The 16,894-nt window shown below is 38.1% G+C and overlaps 2 protein-coding genes across 2 annotated transcripts; both read left to right on the forward strand.

Annotated features, from left to right (window-relative positions):
• The first annotated feature begins 2,711 nt into the window (after nucleotides 1-2,711).
• LOC129872526 (uncharacterized) lies at nucleotides 2,712-4,373 on the forward strand. Its single transcript, XM_055947490.1, has one exon. The coding sequence runs from the start codon at nucleotides 2,712-2,714 to the stop codon at nucleotides 4,371-4,373; it is 1,662 nt and encodes a 553-aa protein (XP_055803465.1).
• A 99-nt stretch (nucleotides 4,374-4,472) lies between these two features.
• Nucleotides 4,473-5,987, forward strand: LOC129872527 (uncharacterized). The gene has a single exon (XM_055947491.1). It carries the CDS (start codon nucleotides 4,473-4,475, stop codon nucleotides 5,985-5,987), a length of 1,515 nt encoding a protein of 504 aa, XP_055803466.1.
• The last annotated feature ends 10,907 nt before the right edge of the window (nucleotides 5,988-16,894 follow it).

Genomic DNA, 16,894 nt, shown 5'->3' on the forward strand with positions numbered 1-16,894 from the left:
TTATTATAATGTGTCGGTCGAAGACGTACAAGTGCTGCTGCATGTAAGATAGCATGACCCCAAACAGTAATTGGCAATTTTGTTTTCATTAGTAAAGGTCTTGCTATTGTCGCACCCTATTTTCGAGCGGGTCGAAATAGGGTGCGACAGCTTGGCGACTCCGCTGGGGAAACCCCATGTACTTAGCATTTTAGGTTTTAACCTTAGTAAAATTTAGTTTTAGAATTATGGGATATTCATTTTATTACTTGCATTTATTTGCTTTAATTTATTTATTGTGATTTGTTATATTACTTGTTATTTGAAAGGACGCAAGCTAAATCTAAACTTGCGCTCCTTATTTGCTTGAAAAACACTACATGTTATTGATATTCTTACACTGTCACTTGCATTTTCTATCGAGTCTTTGGCTGTACACAATACACACACTGGTTCACGCGGGGAGTGTCTCACACTCCCCCAAACCTTCTTTTGGATTCTTTAGTTTCAGAGTTTGCACAATAAGATTAGTGTGCCTTCTCGCAAAAATTCAGTCCACTCTTGAATATCTAGGAAAAAATCTTACTCTAGAAAATAGGCCATGATGCATACACCTTAGGTGAGGCGATCCAATGCACCGTCTTCGCAATTAGGAAATCCACCCTTTGTCAAAGGTTATACACCTAACGACATATTTGTTTTGTGAAAGTTGTTATGAATGATCCAAAGAAAAAGAACACATGACGGATTTGGAATAAACATACTTATCATACCCTTACCTTTCTTTCAGATGAATATCAACCAAAACCTCTCAAACATTCAGATGGTTGTTTCGGCCCCCCATACAATACAAAATTGGTGGCAAAACATTCGTAGGGCGCATGGTGTTGAGATCAGAAGGCATTTAGGTGCTTTGTTGTCGCTCATGGGAATTCGAGCCAACAAGATCTTCATTATATTGCTGATGGAGTTTTGGGACCCAAGCACTGTGACCTTTAAGTTCTTGGATTTTGAAATCACTCCAACACTAGAGGAATTTAGTATTTTTCTTGAATTACCAATAAGAGGAAGAACACCGATATGTCCATCAACCATAAGTACAGAAGGTTTCCTTGGGTTGTTGGGGCTGCGTGTCTTGCCCTCACTAAGGCGTGCAGAAAATGGGAAGGTAAAGTTGGACTATCTTTTCCAAAGATTTGGTCGTCTCGAGAGCTTCGATAAGCACCGAGATGAATTTGCATGCACTCGTAGACAATGGATGCATATGCGACCAAGGGTATTTGTGATGGCCTTTTTGGGGGCTATGGTCTTCCCAATGAGGTTTCATTCGATAAATATCAACATTCTGCCAATAACTATTCCTTGGTGCATATAATTCTCGCTGAAGTGTTTCGATCATTGTCAGCATGCACAAGGGGGAATAACTTCTTTGGGGGCTGTAATTTATTATTACAGATCTGGGCAATAGAGCACTTCTATCGTCGAGAACCACAAAGGGACTACACAATAGACGCCCGCAATTTGATCCAAAGCCACAGTGATCGTCTTAGGTATTGGGACGCACCTATGGGAGAGGAAGAATGACGTCCGTTTTTGACCAACCTCACAGGAGATTCCATCCGCTGGAAGTATTTTTGGACGGGAGGATCAGTTTTTGTCAGGACGCAACACCTCTATTTCATTAATCTGGTCGGGCTAGGAGGTATTCAGCCATATACTCCTCTCCGAGTGTTACGACAATTCGGAGTTGTCCAAGACATACCATTATGGGCAAATATGGCACTACACGAGGATGATCTCACTTCGGTCCCAGCAGGGCGTATAAGGAATTTGCAATTAGAATGGGATCACATGATTACGATAGAGGCAGGAAATGAAAAATGGTGCACGCCAGAATATTATGTGTGGCGTACCACTGTGAGACATTTGGCTCGGCCAAGTACGAAAGGGATTGTGGGTGTTGCGGACAACCAATGGATTAATTGGGTTAAGCAGGGAGTACTCCCTCACATTGAATTCACAACACCAATGTACGATCAAATAATTCCAGGATCAGTAGATCATTTGATACCAATGATCGCAGAAGATCCAGAGGAAGACCCTGAAGAGGATCCAAGTGAAGATCCTCAGGAGCCGGAAGAGGAAGATCCGGAAGAAGATCCAGAAGAGGACCCAGAGGAAGAAGCTCACTCTGAGTATGGTTCGATAGGGTTCGATGAAGAGGTAGGATCGAACCAGATTGACGAATTGTCGGAGTACTATCCAGGGCCCTATTATGATTATGATGATGATGACGACGCTCCAACATGGCCTTAGAGTTTCATTCTTATCATGTGCTTTGTCATCCTTTTGTTCGCCTTATGGCCTCCATGTAATTTCATTTTTTTTAGATTTCTGCCCATATACTTCATTACAAAGATCCAAGGCATCTTTGATTAATAAAATTATGTTATTCCAAATCCGAAATGTGTTTAATGGATCATTTATCATCAAATTGATTGCAACATAGGTCATCCTCTAGCAAAAAGAGGCTATGTATAGGACACATTTGAATGTCGTTAACTTGGCGTGTATGTGTATTATATACTTGTTGTACTTTTAAATCTTTCCCAAACTAACATACTTTCCTTTTTCTTTCTTTTATTTTGTTTTGTTAATCCCTAAAAGAACGTTGATTTGTGTCGACTTGCGAACTGGCTGACTCACGATACAACCTTCGATCAAGGGGAAGGATGACAGGTGGAGAAGAATTTAACGCTGCTGCAAACATAATGATACCAGTAGAAAATCCTGAAAGTTCTCAAAATATAGCCGACATCCAAAATGACGAGAAGATGGCTCACATGGCGCAAGAGCTTGAGATTTTGAGAGAGGAACTACGTCAAGTGCGAGACTTGGCCAAGCTTTCGGCTACTACCTTCCCAAGTTTCAAGATGCCCAGCTACCTTCCTAGAGCTGACCTGCCTCCTGCAGATTCTCCAAACATGCCTAAACGTGCTCCCGTTCATGGTCAAGCACCATTAGCTCATCCGTCTGCAATCAGGACTGCTCCTGACCTTCCCACTCAAGACCCCGTCACACCTACCTACCCAGTGACAAACCAGATATTTGGAGCACACACCGTCGCTCCTTATGATTCACAGATCCCACTTGTATATGCTGTTGAGGCCCCTACTTTCACGACACCGGTTAGGGTCAAGGTCCCGCATGAGGTGGACCAATATGCAGAGATGGAGAAGGATGGCCGATTGAAAGAAGATGAGTCAATAGACGCTCAACTTCGAGGTCTAAGAAAGGCGTTGAAAAACCTACAAGTCTCTAGGGGAACAGAGAGCCTAGATTATGATGACTTATGTATCCACCCAGATATTGACATGCCGGTAGGATACAAGCCCCCAAAGTTTGACATATTTGATGGAAAGAGCGATCCTCACGCACATCTGAGGGCATACTGTGACAAGTTAGTTGGTGTAGGGAGAAATGAGAAACTAAGAATGAAGTTGTTCATTCGAAGTCTATCTGGAGAAGCGTTGACTTGGTATACATGCCAGGATCCTCGCAAATGGTATAACTGGCAGGAAATGGCTGAGGATTTCATGAATCGCTTCAGATTTAATACTGAAATCACTGCGGACAGGTTCTCATTAGCCAACATACAAAAGAAACCATCGGAGGACTTCCAGGAGTATGCACGACGTTGGAGAACCGAGGCTGCAAGGGTTCAACCACCGCTCGATGAGAGTGAGCTCTCAAAATACTTTATTCGAGCCCAAGAAGGTATCTACTTTGACAAGATGATGTCAATGATGGGCCAAAAGTTTGCAGAATTGGTCAAGATGGGAGATTTTATAGAGGAAGGTATCAAATCAGGTAAAATTCAGTCCATGGCTGCATTGCAAGCTGCAAGTAAGGCCATACAATCAGGATCCATTGGTGGCATCAAGAAGAAAAGGGAGGATGTTTCAGTCGTCAATTACCAACATGGAGGACAATCCCACCAATACCCCAACAATCCCCAAATTGTTGCACATACTCCATACACCTCGTATCCAGTATATAATACCCGACCACACTATAATCCACCTCGAGCACCAACATACCAAAGTCCAACAAGACCACATGTCCCACTCCAAGCACCAACCCACCAAAATAGACCAGCATATGTGCCAAGACCACGTCCAAATCTCGAAGCCAGAAATACTCGCACCTACACACCCATTGCTGAACCTTATGCTCAATTGTTTGAAAGGTTGAGGATAGCAGGAGTACTACATCCAGTTGAGGGAAAACTCCCCGACCCAATCCCTTACAATTTTGATGGAAACAAGCGATGCGCTTACCACTCGGGAATCCAAGGACATGACACAGAAGATTGTTATGGCTTGAAAAACTAGGTTGAGACGTTGATCAGAAGAGGACTAATAAAATGCACTCCAACACCTCCGAATGTGAACAACAACCCTTTGCCAAATCATGAGAATCGAGAAGTCAATATGATTTCTCTAGAAGAAGAGTACAACTTGGGAGAAACCATCGCGCCTGTCTGGAACGCCGAAGAAGCTGCCACTGCATCTCCAGTACAACCTATTATCACTGTTCAGCTAAGGGAACCTCTTACTGTCCAAACATATCTCCCGAGAGTTGTAGTAACCACTACAGTTGCTAGAAAGGCTGAGTTTGACACCAAAGAAGTCCCATGGGATTATAAAACAGAAGCCAAGGGCAAGATGATTGACACCGCTGTGGCTCAGGGGATGACTAGATCAGGAAGGTGCTATACTCCCGAGAATCTGGATCAAGGAGTTATTGGGAAGGAGCCGAATCCCAAGAAGAATGTTACGGATGCTGAAGTCACAGAATTTTGGAGAAAGATGCAGCCGAAAGACTATTCAGTCGAAGAGCAACTGAAGAAGACATCGGCTCATATATCCATAATGTCTTTGCTAATGAGTTCTGAGGCTCATAGGAATGCTTTGATGAAGGTGTTAAATGGGGTTTGCATTCCAAAAGAGACCGCAAGTGAAACCTTAGCTGCAACAATTGGACAAGTGTTGGAATCTAACAAAATCTCTTTCCATGATAATGAGCTACCAACGGAAGGGACTGGACACAACAAAGCACTTCATATCACGGTCAAATGTCGTGATAAGATTGTGACCCGAGTTCTGATTGATGGCGGTTCTGGATGTAACATCTGCCCTTTCACAACTCTGAGAGTTTTAGGCTTGAATATGGGAGATATAGAGGAAAGTCGTGTAAAGGTGAGAGCTTTTGATGGAGCACAGAGAAGCGTCATTGGAGAAATCCATCTCACATTGCAAGTGGGACCAGCAGAATTCCCTATTTTATTTCAAGTGATGGATGTGTCATCGAACTACAACCTGTTGCTGGGAAGACCATGGGTCCATATGGCAAAAGCAGTTCCTTCAACTCTTCATCAATGTGTAAAGTTTGAGTGGGGTCACACAGAAGTTACTGTTCATGGGGAGCTCAATCACCCCATCTATTCTGTCAATTCTGTTCCAGTAAATGAGGAATTAGATGGAGCCACTTTTCACACTTTAGAAATCATGCAAGCTGTGAGGATTGACGAGAAGTTAGAGTCGGTTGGTGTGAAATTGTCAGGGGCATCGAAGATGGTCGCAGCAGAGATGTTGAAATACGGGTATCAGCCTAAGACAGGACTTGGACCCAGGGCTAATGGCATAGTTGAACCCATCCAGCTGAAGCATCAGAAAGGTACCACTGGACTCGGATATGGATCTACATCGGGACGAGTCCATAATAGGGGATCCATCAAGATAACGTTTGTACCAGAGCAAGTTCCGATTCTAGATCACGCATCTGACGATGACATAGTAGAAGGAATAGGAAATTTGTTCGTGGCCATGATTGGAGAAGAGGAAGAGATAGATCTCCGCAAATTGAGCATCTGTGATTCCAAGCCTGGAGAAAGCTTTCAGAATTGGACCGTCAGTCCTTCCCTGTTTCGACAAAAGTCCTGGTAGTGTGGAACGTAGTTTTGTATTTTTAAATTTGAATGATCAAAGCTGAGGCTTGTATCATGCTTGATCTTTGTTTTTGGTTGCTTTTTCTAAAAAAAGCTAGAACGCTTTTAAATAAAAGTCTTTAATTTCTTTAAAAAATTATCTCATTATTTCTACCTACTTATTTATTTTTACTCGCCTTTTATACGTTTCAGCATTCATATTAAAAATCCTAGTTCAACGGTTATGACATGTAATGAATCCATCGAGCAAAGTGAAAAGAACGAACATGATCAAGAAGAATATGATGAAAGCATGATGCCTGAAAATCTACCACAGGAGATCGAGAAGTTTGAAAGTCAGGAGAAACCTAATATGGATGAAACAGAGGTTGTCAATTTAGGAGATGAGGAAACTGTGAAGGAAACCCGAATTAGCATACATTTAGAGGCCGAAAGAAAGAAGGAGTTAATAGAATTGCTTAGGCAACATGTCGACATATTTGCTTGGTCTTATGACGATATGCCAGGGTTATGCACCGATATCGTTTCACATAGACTACCAATTGATCCCACCTGCCTACCCGTTAAACAAAAGACAAGAAAGTTCAAGCCAGACTTGAGTCTGAGGATCAAAGAAGAGGTAACCAAGCAGATTGAGGCGAACATTGTGAGGGTCACAAATTACCCCACTTGGTTGGCAAATATAGTACCAGTGCCAAAAAAGGATGGAAAGATCAGAATATGTGTGGACTATCGAGATCTCAACAGAGCTAGTCCTAAGGATGATTTCCCTCTCCTAAATATCCATATACTCATTGACAATTGTGCAAAACATGAATTGCAATCATTTGTCGATTGTTTCGCGGGATATCACCAGATACTGATGAATGAAGATGATGCAGAAAAGACAGCATTTATCACTCCATGGGGAGTGTATTGCTATAGAGTAATGCCATTTGGCCTAAAAAATGTTGGCGCAACCTACATGAGGGCCATGACTGCTCTTTTCCATGATATGATCCACAAGGAGATTGAAGTATATGTGGACGATATCATTATCAAATCCAAGAGGAGTTCGGATCACCTATATGATTTGCAAAAATTCTTTGAGAGGTTACGAAAGTATAATCTTAAATTGAATCTAGCAAAGTGCGCATTTGGAGTACCTGCAGGAAAACTGTTAGGATTCATTATTAGCAGGAGAGGCATAGAGTTGGATCCCTCTAAGATCAAGGCAATTCAAGAATTACCTCCCCCGAAGACCAGGAAGGACGTGATGAGTTTCTTGGGAAGGCTTAACTACATCAGTCGGTTCATAGCACAATCCACAGTAATTTGTGAACCCATTTTCAAATTACTTAAGAAGGATGCTGCCACAAAATGGACGGAGGAATGTCAAAGGGCTTTCGACAAAATCAAAGAATATTTGTCCAACCCGCCAGTATTAGTCCCACCTGAGCCCGGGAGGCCGTTGCTACTATACTTATCTGTCATGGATAATGCATTTGGATGCGTATTGGGACAACATGATCAGACAGGTAGAAGAGAGCAAGCCATTTACTACTTGAGCAAGAAGTTCACACCGTATGAGGCAAGATATACCTCGTTGGAACGAACATGTTGTGCTTTGACTTGGATCGCGCAGAAATTTAGGCATTACCTGTCTGCATATACCACGTACTTAATCTCAAGATTGGATCCACTCAAGTACATCTTTCAGAAACCAATGCCTACAGGTAAATTGGCAAAATGGCAAATTTTGTTGAGCAAGTTCGACATTGTGTACGTGACACAGAAGGCCATCAAAGGACAAGCCTTGGCTGACCACCTCGCAGAAAATCCAGTGGATCAAGATTATGAGCCTCTAAAAACTTACTTCCCTGATGAAGAAGTATTATTTGTAGGAGAAGACGTATCAGAACGATACGATGGTTGGAGGATGTTTTTTGATGGAGCATCAAATTCCAAAGGAGTTGGAATAGGAGCGGTTTTAATTTCAGAAAAGGGTCAATATTACCCAATTTCAGCCAAGATTAGGTTTGATTGCACCAATAACATGGCAGAGTATGAAGCTTGTATTCTCGGACTTAGAATGGCCATAGACATGAACGTCAAAGAGCTTTTGGTCATAGGTGATTCTGATTTATTGGTTCATCAGGTGCAAGGAGAATGGGCTGCTAAGAATGTGAAGATCCTTCCTTATTTGCATTGCATAAAGGAGTTGAGTAGGAGATTCACAAAGATTGACTTCAAACATGTCCCTCGAGCTCAACAATATCCTCAATGATTCAACATCCGGACAAGAATTACATCGACCCTATTGAAGTAAAGTTATATGATCGACATGCATATTGTTTTCATGTTGATGAGGAATTGGATGGAAGACCATGGTACTATGACATCAAGAGATTGATAGAAGCACGAGAATATCCCGAAAATGCCACCAGCAAGCAAAAAGGGACTCTGAGAAGGATGGCCAATCATTTCTTTCTTAATGGAGAAATTTTGTATAGGAGGACTCCAGATTTAGGATTGCTAAGATGTGTTGACGCCAAGGAAGCGACGAGACTTTTAGAAGAAATACATGCAGGAACATGTGAACCTCATATGAATGGGTTCACTCTAGCTAAGAAGATCTTAAGAGCTGGATATTTTTGGATGACCATGGAGAGAGATGGCATTCGATACGTGCAGAAGTGTCATCAATGCCAAGTGCATGGAGATTTTATACGAGTTCCACCAAATGAGCTCAATGTTATGGGTTCCCCATGGCCATTTTCTTCTTGGGGCATGGATGTAATTGGACCCATAGAGCCTCCCGCATCAAATGGACATCGTTTCATCCTTGTAGCTATTGATTATTTTACAAAATGGGTCGAAGCTTCTACATATAAGGCAGTAACTAAGAAAGTCGTGGCAGATTTTGTCCGTAACAATATCATTTGTCGATTTGGGATTCCAGAATCAATTATAACAGATAATGCGGCCAATCTCAATAGCAATCTTATGAAGGAAATTTGTGAGCGATTCAAGATTGCTCATCGAAATTCCACAACTTATCGGCCACAGATGAATGGAGCAGTTGAAGCAGCAAACAAGAACATCAAGAAGATTTTGAGAAAAATAGTGGATGGTCACAGACAATGGCATGAGAAGTTACCATATGCTCTGCTCGGTTATCGTACCACAATCAGAACTTCCACTGGGGCAACTCCTTATATGTTGGTTTATGGTTCAGAAGAAGTAATACCTGCTGAAGTGGAAATACCATCTTTAAGGATTATTCAAGAGGTCGGTTTAGATGATGCAGAATGGATTCGCAGCAGGATTGAACAGTTGATGCTCATTGATGAGAAAAGAATGGATGCAGTTTGTCATGGTCAACTTTACCAAAACAGAATGGCCAAAGCATTTAACAAGAAGGTCAAGCCTCGATAGTTCACACCAGGACAATTAGTATTGAAGAAGATATTTCCTCACCAAGGAGAAGCTAAAGGAAAATTTGCACCAAACTGGCAAGGTCCTTACATGGTTCATAGAGTATTATCTAGAGTAGCAGTAATCTTGGCAGAAATGGACGGTACAGTGAGCACGAAGCCAATCAACTCAGACTCCATCAAGAAGTACTACATCTGAAGACATCAAGACTAGCTTTCATTTTTTTTACTCTTACATTCCATGTAAACAGAACTACGTCTCGACCTGACTTCCCACGGTGGGGTACGTAGGCAGCCCACATCGGGTTCGGTCCTCTTTTAGAAAATCCAAAAACATCATTTCCATGTATTTAGAACTACGCTCGACCTGACTTCCCTCGGCGGGATACGTAGGCAATCCTTGCCGGATTCGGTCCCTTTATAGTTTCACTTTTCTATTGTACTCGAACTACGCCCTGACCTGATTCCACTTGGATACGTAGGCAACCTTAAGGGTTCGGTCATACCTTAGAAAACTCTCCTTTAGTTAGGTATCATTAGAACGTGAAGGATCTCGCGAATAAGTCAAGAGAAGCATCGTCAGAAGACAAGACTACAAGAAAGATTACATTTGGATATGGAGAAGCACGATGGACTCCAAATCATGTCATAACCTTAAAATGATCAAGGATTACTCTCTCTCTCTCTCTCTATATATATATATATATATATATATGATATACTCTTTTGTCTAAAAACAAACTATTATTTTTATTTATTTATTTTTATTCATTTGTTTACTTATTTATTTATTTATTTTTAAAAAAAATGCTTTTCTACTATTCCACCTACTAAGTCTCTAGGTTAAGATACTACGGACGAACTATAGAGGTATTGGAGGTTCCCGGTGACGAGGCCTGAATCAGCGAGTCGATACAAATCAACACCCCCTCCCAAACTAAAATTTTCTTTGAGCGCAGGAAAACAGAAGATCGAGGAAGACAACCTCAAGTCTAGAGGATGACTGCAGACGCCATTCGACTTCTCAAAATCATAAGCCAAAATATTCTTCCCTTACTTTATTTATCAGAAATACTTTATACTTCGATGTGCTGTCTAAAGGATTTCCCTTTAAATCTTTGCAGGTACGATCGAGATCCGGATCAAAATACTGAAGACAAGGGGGGCCCATATGATAAATAGGATAGTTTACTTTTGTCAAATATAACTCCATCAATTGGAGCTTATCTTCTAACCTCGTCAACAACTCCTCCGTCGGAGAATATCGTCTAACTGCGTCAAACAAGCTCCCTCGATTGGAGAACGCCATCTAACACCATTCAAAACTCCGCTGACCGGAGGCTGTATATATCCATCACCGTTCGATTGTATATATCCACCGAATATTGTATATAGCGAACATCATTCAAACTCCGTCGTCTGAAGACTGTATATAACAAATATCGTACAAACTTCGACGTCTGGAGGCTGTATATACCAAATAGTCCAAATTCTACCATTTGGAGGTTGTACATAGCAAACCCCATCAAACTCCTTCGATCAGAAGCATGTATACTACAACGTCGTACATTTACAGTTAAATTTACATTACCAGTTTCACACCGCCGGATACAGGCGTTACATTACAGTTTTACATCGCCGGATACAGGCGTTACATTACAGTTTTACATCGCCGGATACAGGCGTTACATTTACAAGTTTAACACCGCCGGATATAGGCGTTACATTACAATTTTACACTGCCGGATACAGGCGTTACATTACAGTTTTACACCGCTGGATACAGGCGTTACATTTACAATTTCTACACCGCCGGATACAGGCGTTACTTTACAGTTTTACACCGCCGGATACAGGCGTTACATTTACAATTTCTACACCGTCGGATACAGGCGTTACTTTACAAGTTTTACACCGCCGGATACAGGCGTTACATTTACAATTTCTACACCGCCGGATACAGGCGTTACTTTACAGTTTTACACCGCTGGATACAGGCGTTACATTTACAATTTCTACACCGCCGGATACAGGCGTTACTTTACAAGTCTTACACCGCCGGATACAGGCGTTACATTTACAAATTTTACATCGCCGGATACAGGCGTTACTTTACAAGTCTTACACCGCCAGATACAGGCGTTACATTTACAAGTCTTACACCGCCGGATACAGGCGTTACATTTACAAGTTTTACATCGCCGGATACAGGCATTACATTTACAAGCTCTACACCGACGGATACAGGCGTTTACATTACAATCGCTCTGCCAGACGACGGTTTTACATTATAAGGACACCACACTACAACATAGAACTCCTTTTAAGCAACAAACTAGAGCAAGCTAGTGGAATGTCAAGCATCCCTAGCTACGCCAATGATTCTCTTTCGAAACTCAACTGGACTCGATTCTCCAAGTTTTGGATTTGAATAACTCTTTCATGTCTCAGCATCACCATGACTCGATACTGGGGCAATTTATTTTGAAAATTCCCATTCTTTCTCTACCATAGGTCTTTAGTAGAAATTACTATGGAGCATTTCTCATTATGAGTTTGTTTCTTAGAATTACCTCCAACCTGATTTCCCACATACTAGAATATGCTAATAACCTCGATTCGAGCGTTGATCATATTCATTCTATTCGTGCTAACATCCCCATACGTTCATCCCTCTTAAGAACTCGGTGTCACCATAATCCAACACTGGGGCAAATTTTGAATTCGATCAAAATTTGTTGTGATTCTACAATCCAGAACTACACACGACCTGATTCTCGTATAACCAGAGATATGTAGGCAACTTGAAACTGAAGTATCGGTCGCAATATTTTTTCAACTCCCACTCATTTCATTAGGTCCTTCTAAGGTTGTCTCATCGGTCGGACAAAATCGGCTACTCCGTCAAATTTCTTTGCTCGTCAATTCATCCCTCATTCCCAAGCAAAGAAGGGGCAAGTTGTTGACACCTAATTTTGGCCGACCTATAATTATTTTGATTCACTATCTTGATAGATAAGCATTTTTTAAAAAATTATTTTTTTTGAATTATATATATATGTATAAAGTTAATTATTTTTAGTTTTTACCAAAATAATTATAATAATAATAGTAATAAAAAATCATATATTTTAGATTTCATAGCTTATAATATTATTTATTTGTTAATATTATTAACATCATTTTTTATCATTTATGAAAATAACAAGCTTTGTACATTCAAATATTTTTTCCACATTATTTAGTATATATTATACGTGTGTGTGTATTTTCTTCATATAAAATATTACTGAACTAAGTATATTTTATCAATTTACTTATTCATATTTATTTGTGCATATCGCATACCTAATTTAATACGACTTATATACATATGCATATAAAGTTATTACTTATTTAAATTTATTGTAGATTTAGTTAGTACGTATGTCATACATCTATTTTAGTATGCATACGTTGCAACATATATATATATTTGTATAGTATATACATGAGTATTTTCTTTATATAAAAAATATACTATTTACTAAGTTTATTTTATAACTTTACTTATTCATATTAATATATACGTATTACATATCTATTTTAATATGTTTATGTGTATATGTATATAAAAGGATTATTATTTAAGTTTATTATATATTCTTACTTGTTTATGTTAATATATATTACACATCTATTTTTAGTACATATTATATAAATGTGGTATATATATATATATACGTTATTAATTAGATAGCAATCTATTAAATTTTTTCTCTATTTTTATTCTAAGTATAGTATTTTCCCTAAATTAAATTCATATATAACTCATTTTTTTTAAAATCTTGAACCCACCTTTAAATCATATCCATCCATTCCATTTTTATCAAATGTCAAGATCTAATCTCAACCGTTCATCAAAATTGATGAACGGTTGAGATCATACTTCATATTTCTAATTACAAGAAGACCCAAAATCCTAAAAGATTTTTTTTGAGGATTTTCTCTTTTCTCATCATTTTTTGACTCTTTCTCTCTCTACTATTCATCTTCTTCTCCAACAAGAGAGAAGAAGATCCACCGCCTCCCTCTCTAACTTCTCTCCCTCGCGAAACCACCACCATCGCTGCCTCTTCTTTCTCTAGACTCTCTTCTCTGATGCCACCTCCCTTCTCCCTCCTTCACCGGCGAGAAACCACAGCCATCGACGAGCACCTTTCTTCCTCCGAGCTGCTGTCCAGCAGCATAACCAAACGACTCCAGCGCTGCTTCTCCTTCGAGCAGCAACCGCCGACGTAGCGGACACGGTGAGCTGCTATCCAGCAGCCGCTCGATCTCTATGTCCGGCGTTGTTCCGTCAGCTGCAGCTTCGCCACCAAAGCAATCAGCAACCAACAACACGAACACGCTGCAGAAGCTCTTTAACGTCGCAACCTCTTCTCCGTTTAAGCCGACGAGCAGCCGTGCCTGCAACAACGACGTCCAGCACCTCCGGCGACGACGCGCAGTAGTGGAGACAACACGCAGCAGCCGCGCCTGCAACTCCAGCAGCAACAACCTTCGACGAACATCATCGGAAGCCATCACGCACAGCAGCTCCGATTCTCAGCGCCTTCATTAGATTAACAAGACGAGAGGTCAAAGACGGATCTCCACAGATCCGTCTTGGTAAGGTTTCATCTAGATCTTATTTACTACATATTATTGTTTGTTTATAAGTAGATCTAAAAATTTCATACTCCTTTATTATTATTGTGTATATGTTAGGTAAGTTTATGTTATTATTGAATTGTTCAATATTGATGAATGTGTGATTATTATTATGATTGATGTTATAGTTAAATGTTCATATGAAAAAATGTGGGTATAGTAAATATGATTCATAAGAGTACAGTTGCAGAAATTTTGATTGAGTTATATATTGATGATTATATATTATATGGTGTAAAAATTTCATTTTTTGATTTTAAATGAAAAGTTCTTAATAAGTTCCTTGCTTGGAATATTTTGATCTTCTCATACTAAACTCCATTTACATATTTTTATTTTTTTTCATAACAAATATTGGGCTAATTGATTACTTTATCTATTATTCTTATTCTCTTGCTTGTAAGATCCATATTATTCACATGTTACTACATCACTTTAGTTCTTTATTTTTTTGCTCCAAATAATTTGATAAACTCAAGATTCAAAGATTTTTGTTCATTCCTAATCGATTGAGATCACAGAATATGTTTATGTTGTTTTTGTCCATGTTCATGTTCATGTTCATATTACTACATTTTAATTATGCACAAGTTTAGATCGTTTTATTGAAGACAGATCTTTACAAATTCTCTCAGGTATTATCGTTCTAACCATGAGTGGTTTAAACTTTATTTGTTGAAGTTTAATTTGCCTATGGATTTAATATGAGCTTTATGATGCTGCTTGTTATGTGAGAATCATGAAATTGATAATTTTGCCTTAACTTGAGTTCAATAATTTTGCATTGATGTTAAAACTTGTAATATTTTATGTTTTGTTTGGATTCATACAATTGAATTTATCTGCTTGGGAAATCTGGATTAGATGAAAGTTTGATTTTTTTTATTTGAATATGTGGTTGAATAATTTCTTTGCAATTATTATCGGTGGGTCCCCTTGGCATGACCTTTTTGACTTATGAAACATCTTTTGAATAAAGTTTGGATCAAATCTAGAAAGAAGATGTGATTTTGATTTTTGTGGAGAGAATTTTGAAAATATTGTCATATTTTTGAAATGAAATACACCATGACTGACTTATTTGTCAAAGGTTTGAAATTCAAAATCTAGCCAGTAGATTTTGTTGATTTCATGATTTTTTATTCATGTGTGTATCAATATAAAGAGACATACACACACAAGTATAAGACAGAGAACAGAGAGAGATAAAAGGAGAAAAAAACAGAGAAGAAAAAAGAATTTTCTACTTTCCATTTTTCACATCTAATATTCATGAGAACACAAAAGGTTTTTAACAAAAATACTTAGTGCTTTTTAAGTTCTTTCTTTTGCCTCTTTGCTACTTCAACTTGTTTGGATCTCGGATATTGCTACCGCTTTTCATTGACATAAAACTCATATTAACCGGTTAGTACTCTCTTCTCCTATTTTATTGTACTGTCTTTACTTTAGATTCTTACATATTATATCTTGTCAAAATAAATACATGAAGTATCCAGGTTAGTTCCCATTTTTCTCAATATATTAGTTTATTATTTTGAAGTATGTTCTTGCTTTGTTTGTTTGCTTTGTTGTAGTAAGATTGTGTAATCATGATATATCGCTACATATTTGTATATTGCTTGTATTTTCCTTATGCTTTAGCAGGATTTGAACTTTAAAGTTCAAGACATGAAGAGTTCGCCTGGACCGGAGATCCGAAATTTTATTACTCTACTTCGAATTTTTTATTTGTAATTTATGTTACGTTATTTATTTGCTTCTCTATGCGGTTTTGTAATAATTTTATAAGTAACTCTCTATATAAATAATGAAATTGGGGAAAATATATGGGGAGGGGATATACTTGCTACTTGCTTTATTTATTTATTTTTTAGTTTATCATAAATTTATGTGTTTGAATGCATGTGATCTAGTTATACTACTCATTTCCACATGCTTACGTCCATTTATTCACGATATAAAATTTTATATTTTTTACAAGATGTTTACTTTATATATTAAAAAATAACAATAAAAATGATCTAAGAATAGTTCGTTAAATATCGTTTATCATCATACATGTTTAAAAAATAATTTGTTTATTTTATATGTGTTATCTTTGTTTATAAAAAATCTCATTTAATAATTACTTTGATGATATTTTCACATTATAACCTGTACTTTAAGACTAAAACCATGAATATAGTTTCAAATAATAGCTTTGTCATATTAATTATCTAGACATTATATATGTAGGATCTACTAAATAATTTTGAATGTAGTAATAATAATATTTAGATTTAAATGCCATTTTATGTAGACATTATGTTCATTGGATTTACAATTTTAATTACATCATATTTAAATATTTTAATTAATATTTTTAACATGCCAGTCATTTGGAAATCATGTGCATGAGATTTTATGTTGAATATCATCTAGCAAATCATGTCTATAGGACTTAATGAATATTTTAGTATTTTTATATGAATTAAATTATGCTTATAAGATGTCAAATATTTTCATTATATTGATTCACATAGAAATCATGTCTAATATAGTATGTTGTCAATCCATAAATCATACCTATAGTTTTTTAATAAAATTTAGAAATCATGCCATTAATATCATGTTTAGATCTAATTTAAAGCAATAGTTTGTTAATAAGGTCGTTGATTTTATGTTTGTTAGGACGTTAAAAGACTAAATCTTAGTTTACTATCCTTGTTATGTATCTAAAACATGTCATCTAGTTTAATGTCTTGAACTTCCTTTAAATATACATATGAAAGTAATAATATGCCCAAAATCTTGC

Source organism: Solanum dulcamara, chromosome 11 (genome assembly GCF_947179165.1).
Source record: "Solanum dulcamara chromosome 11, daSolDulc1.2, whole genome shotgun sequence".
Taxonomy (NCBI): Eukaryota; Viridiplantae; Streptophyta; class Magnoliopsida; order Solanales; family Solanaceae; genus Solanum; species Solanum dulcamara.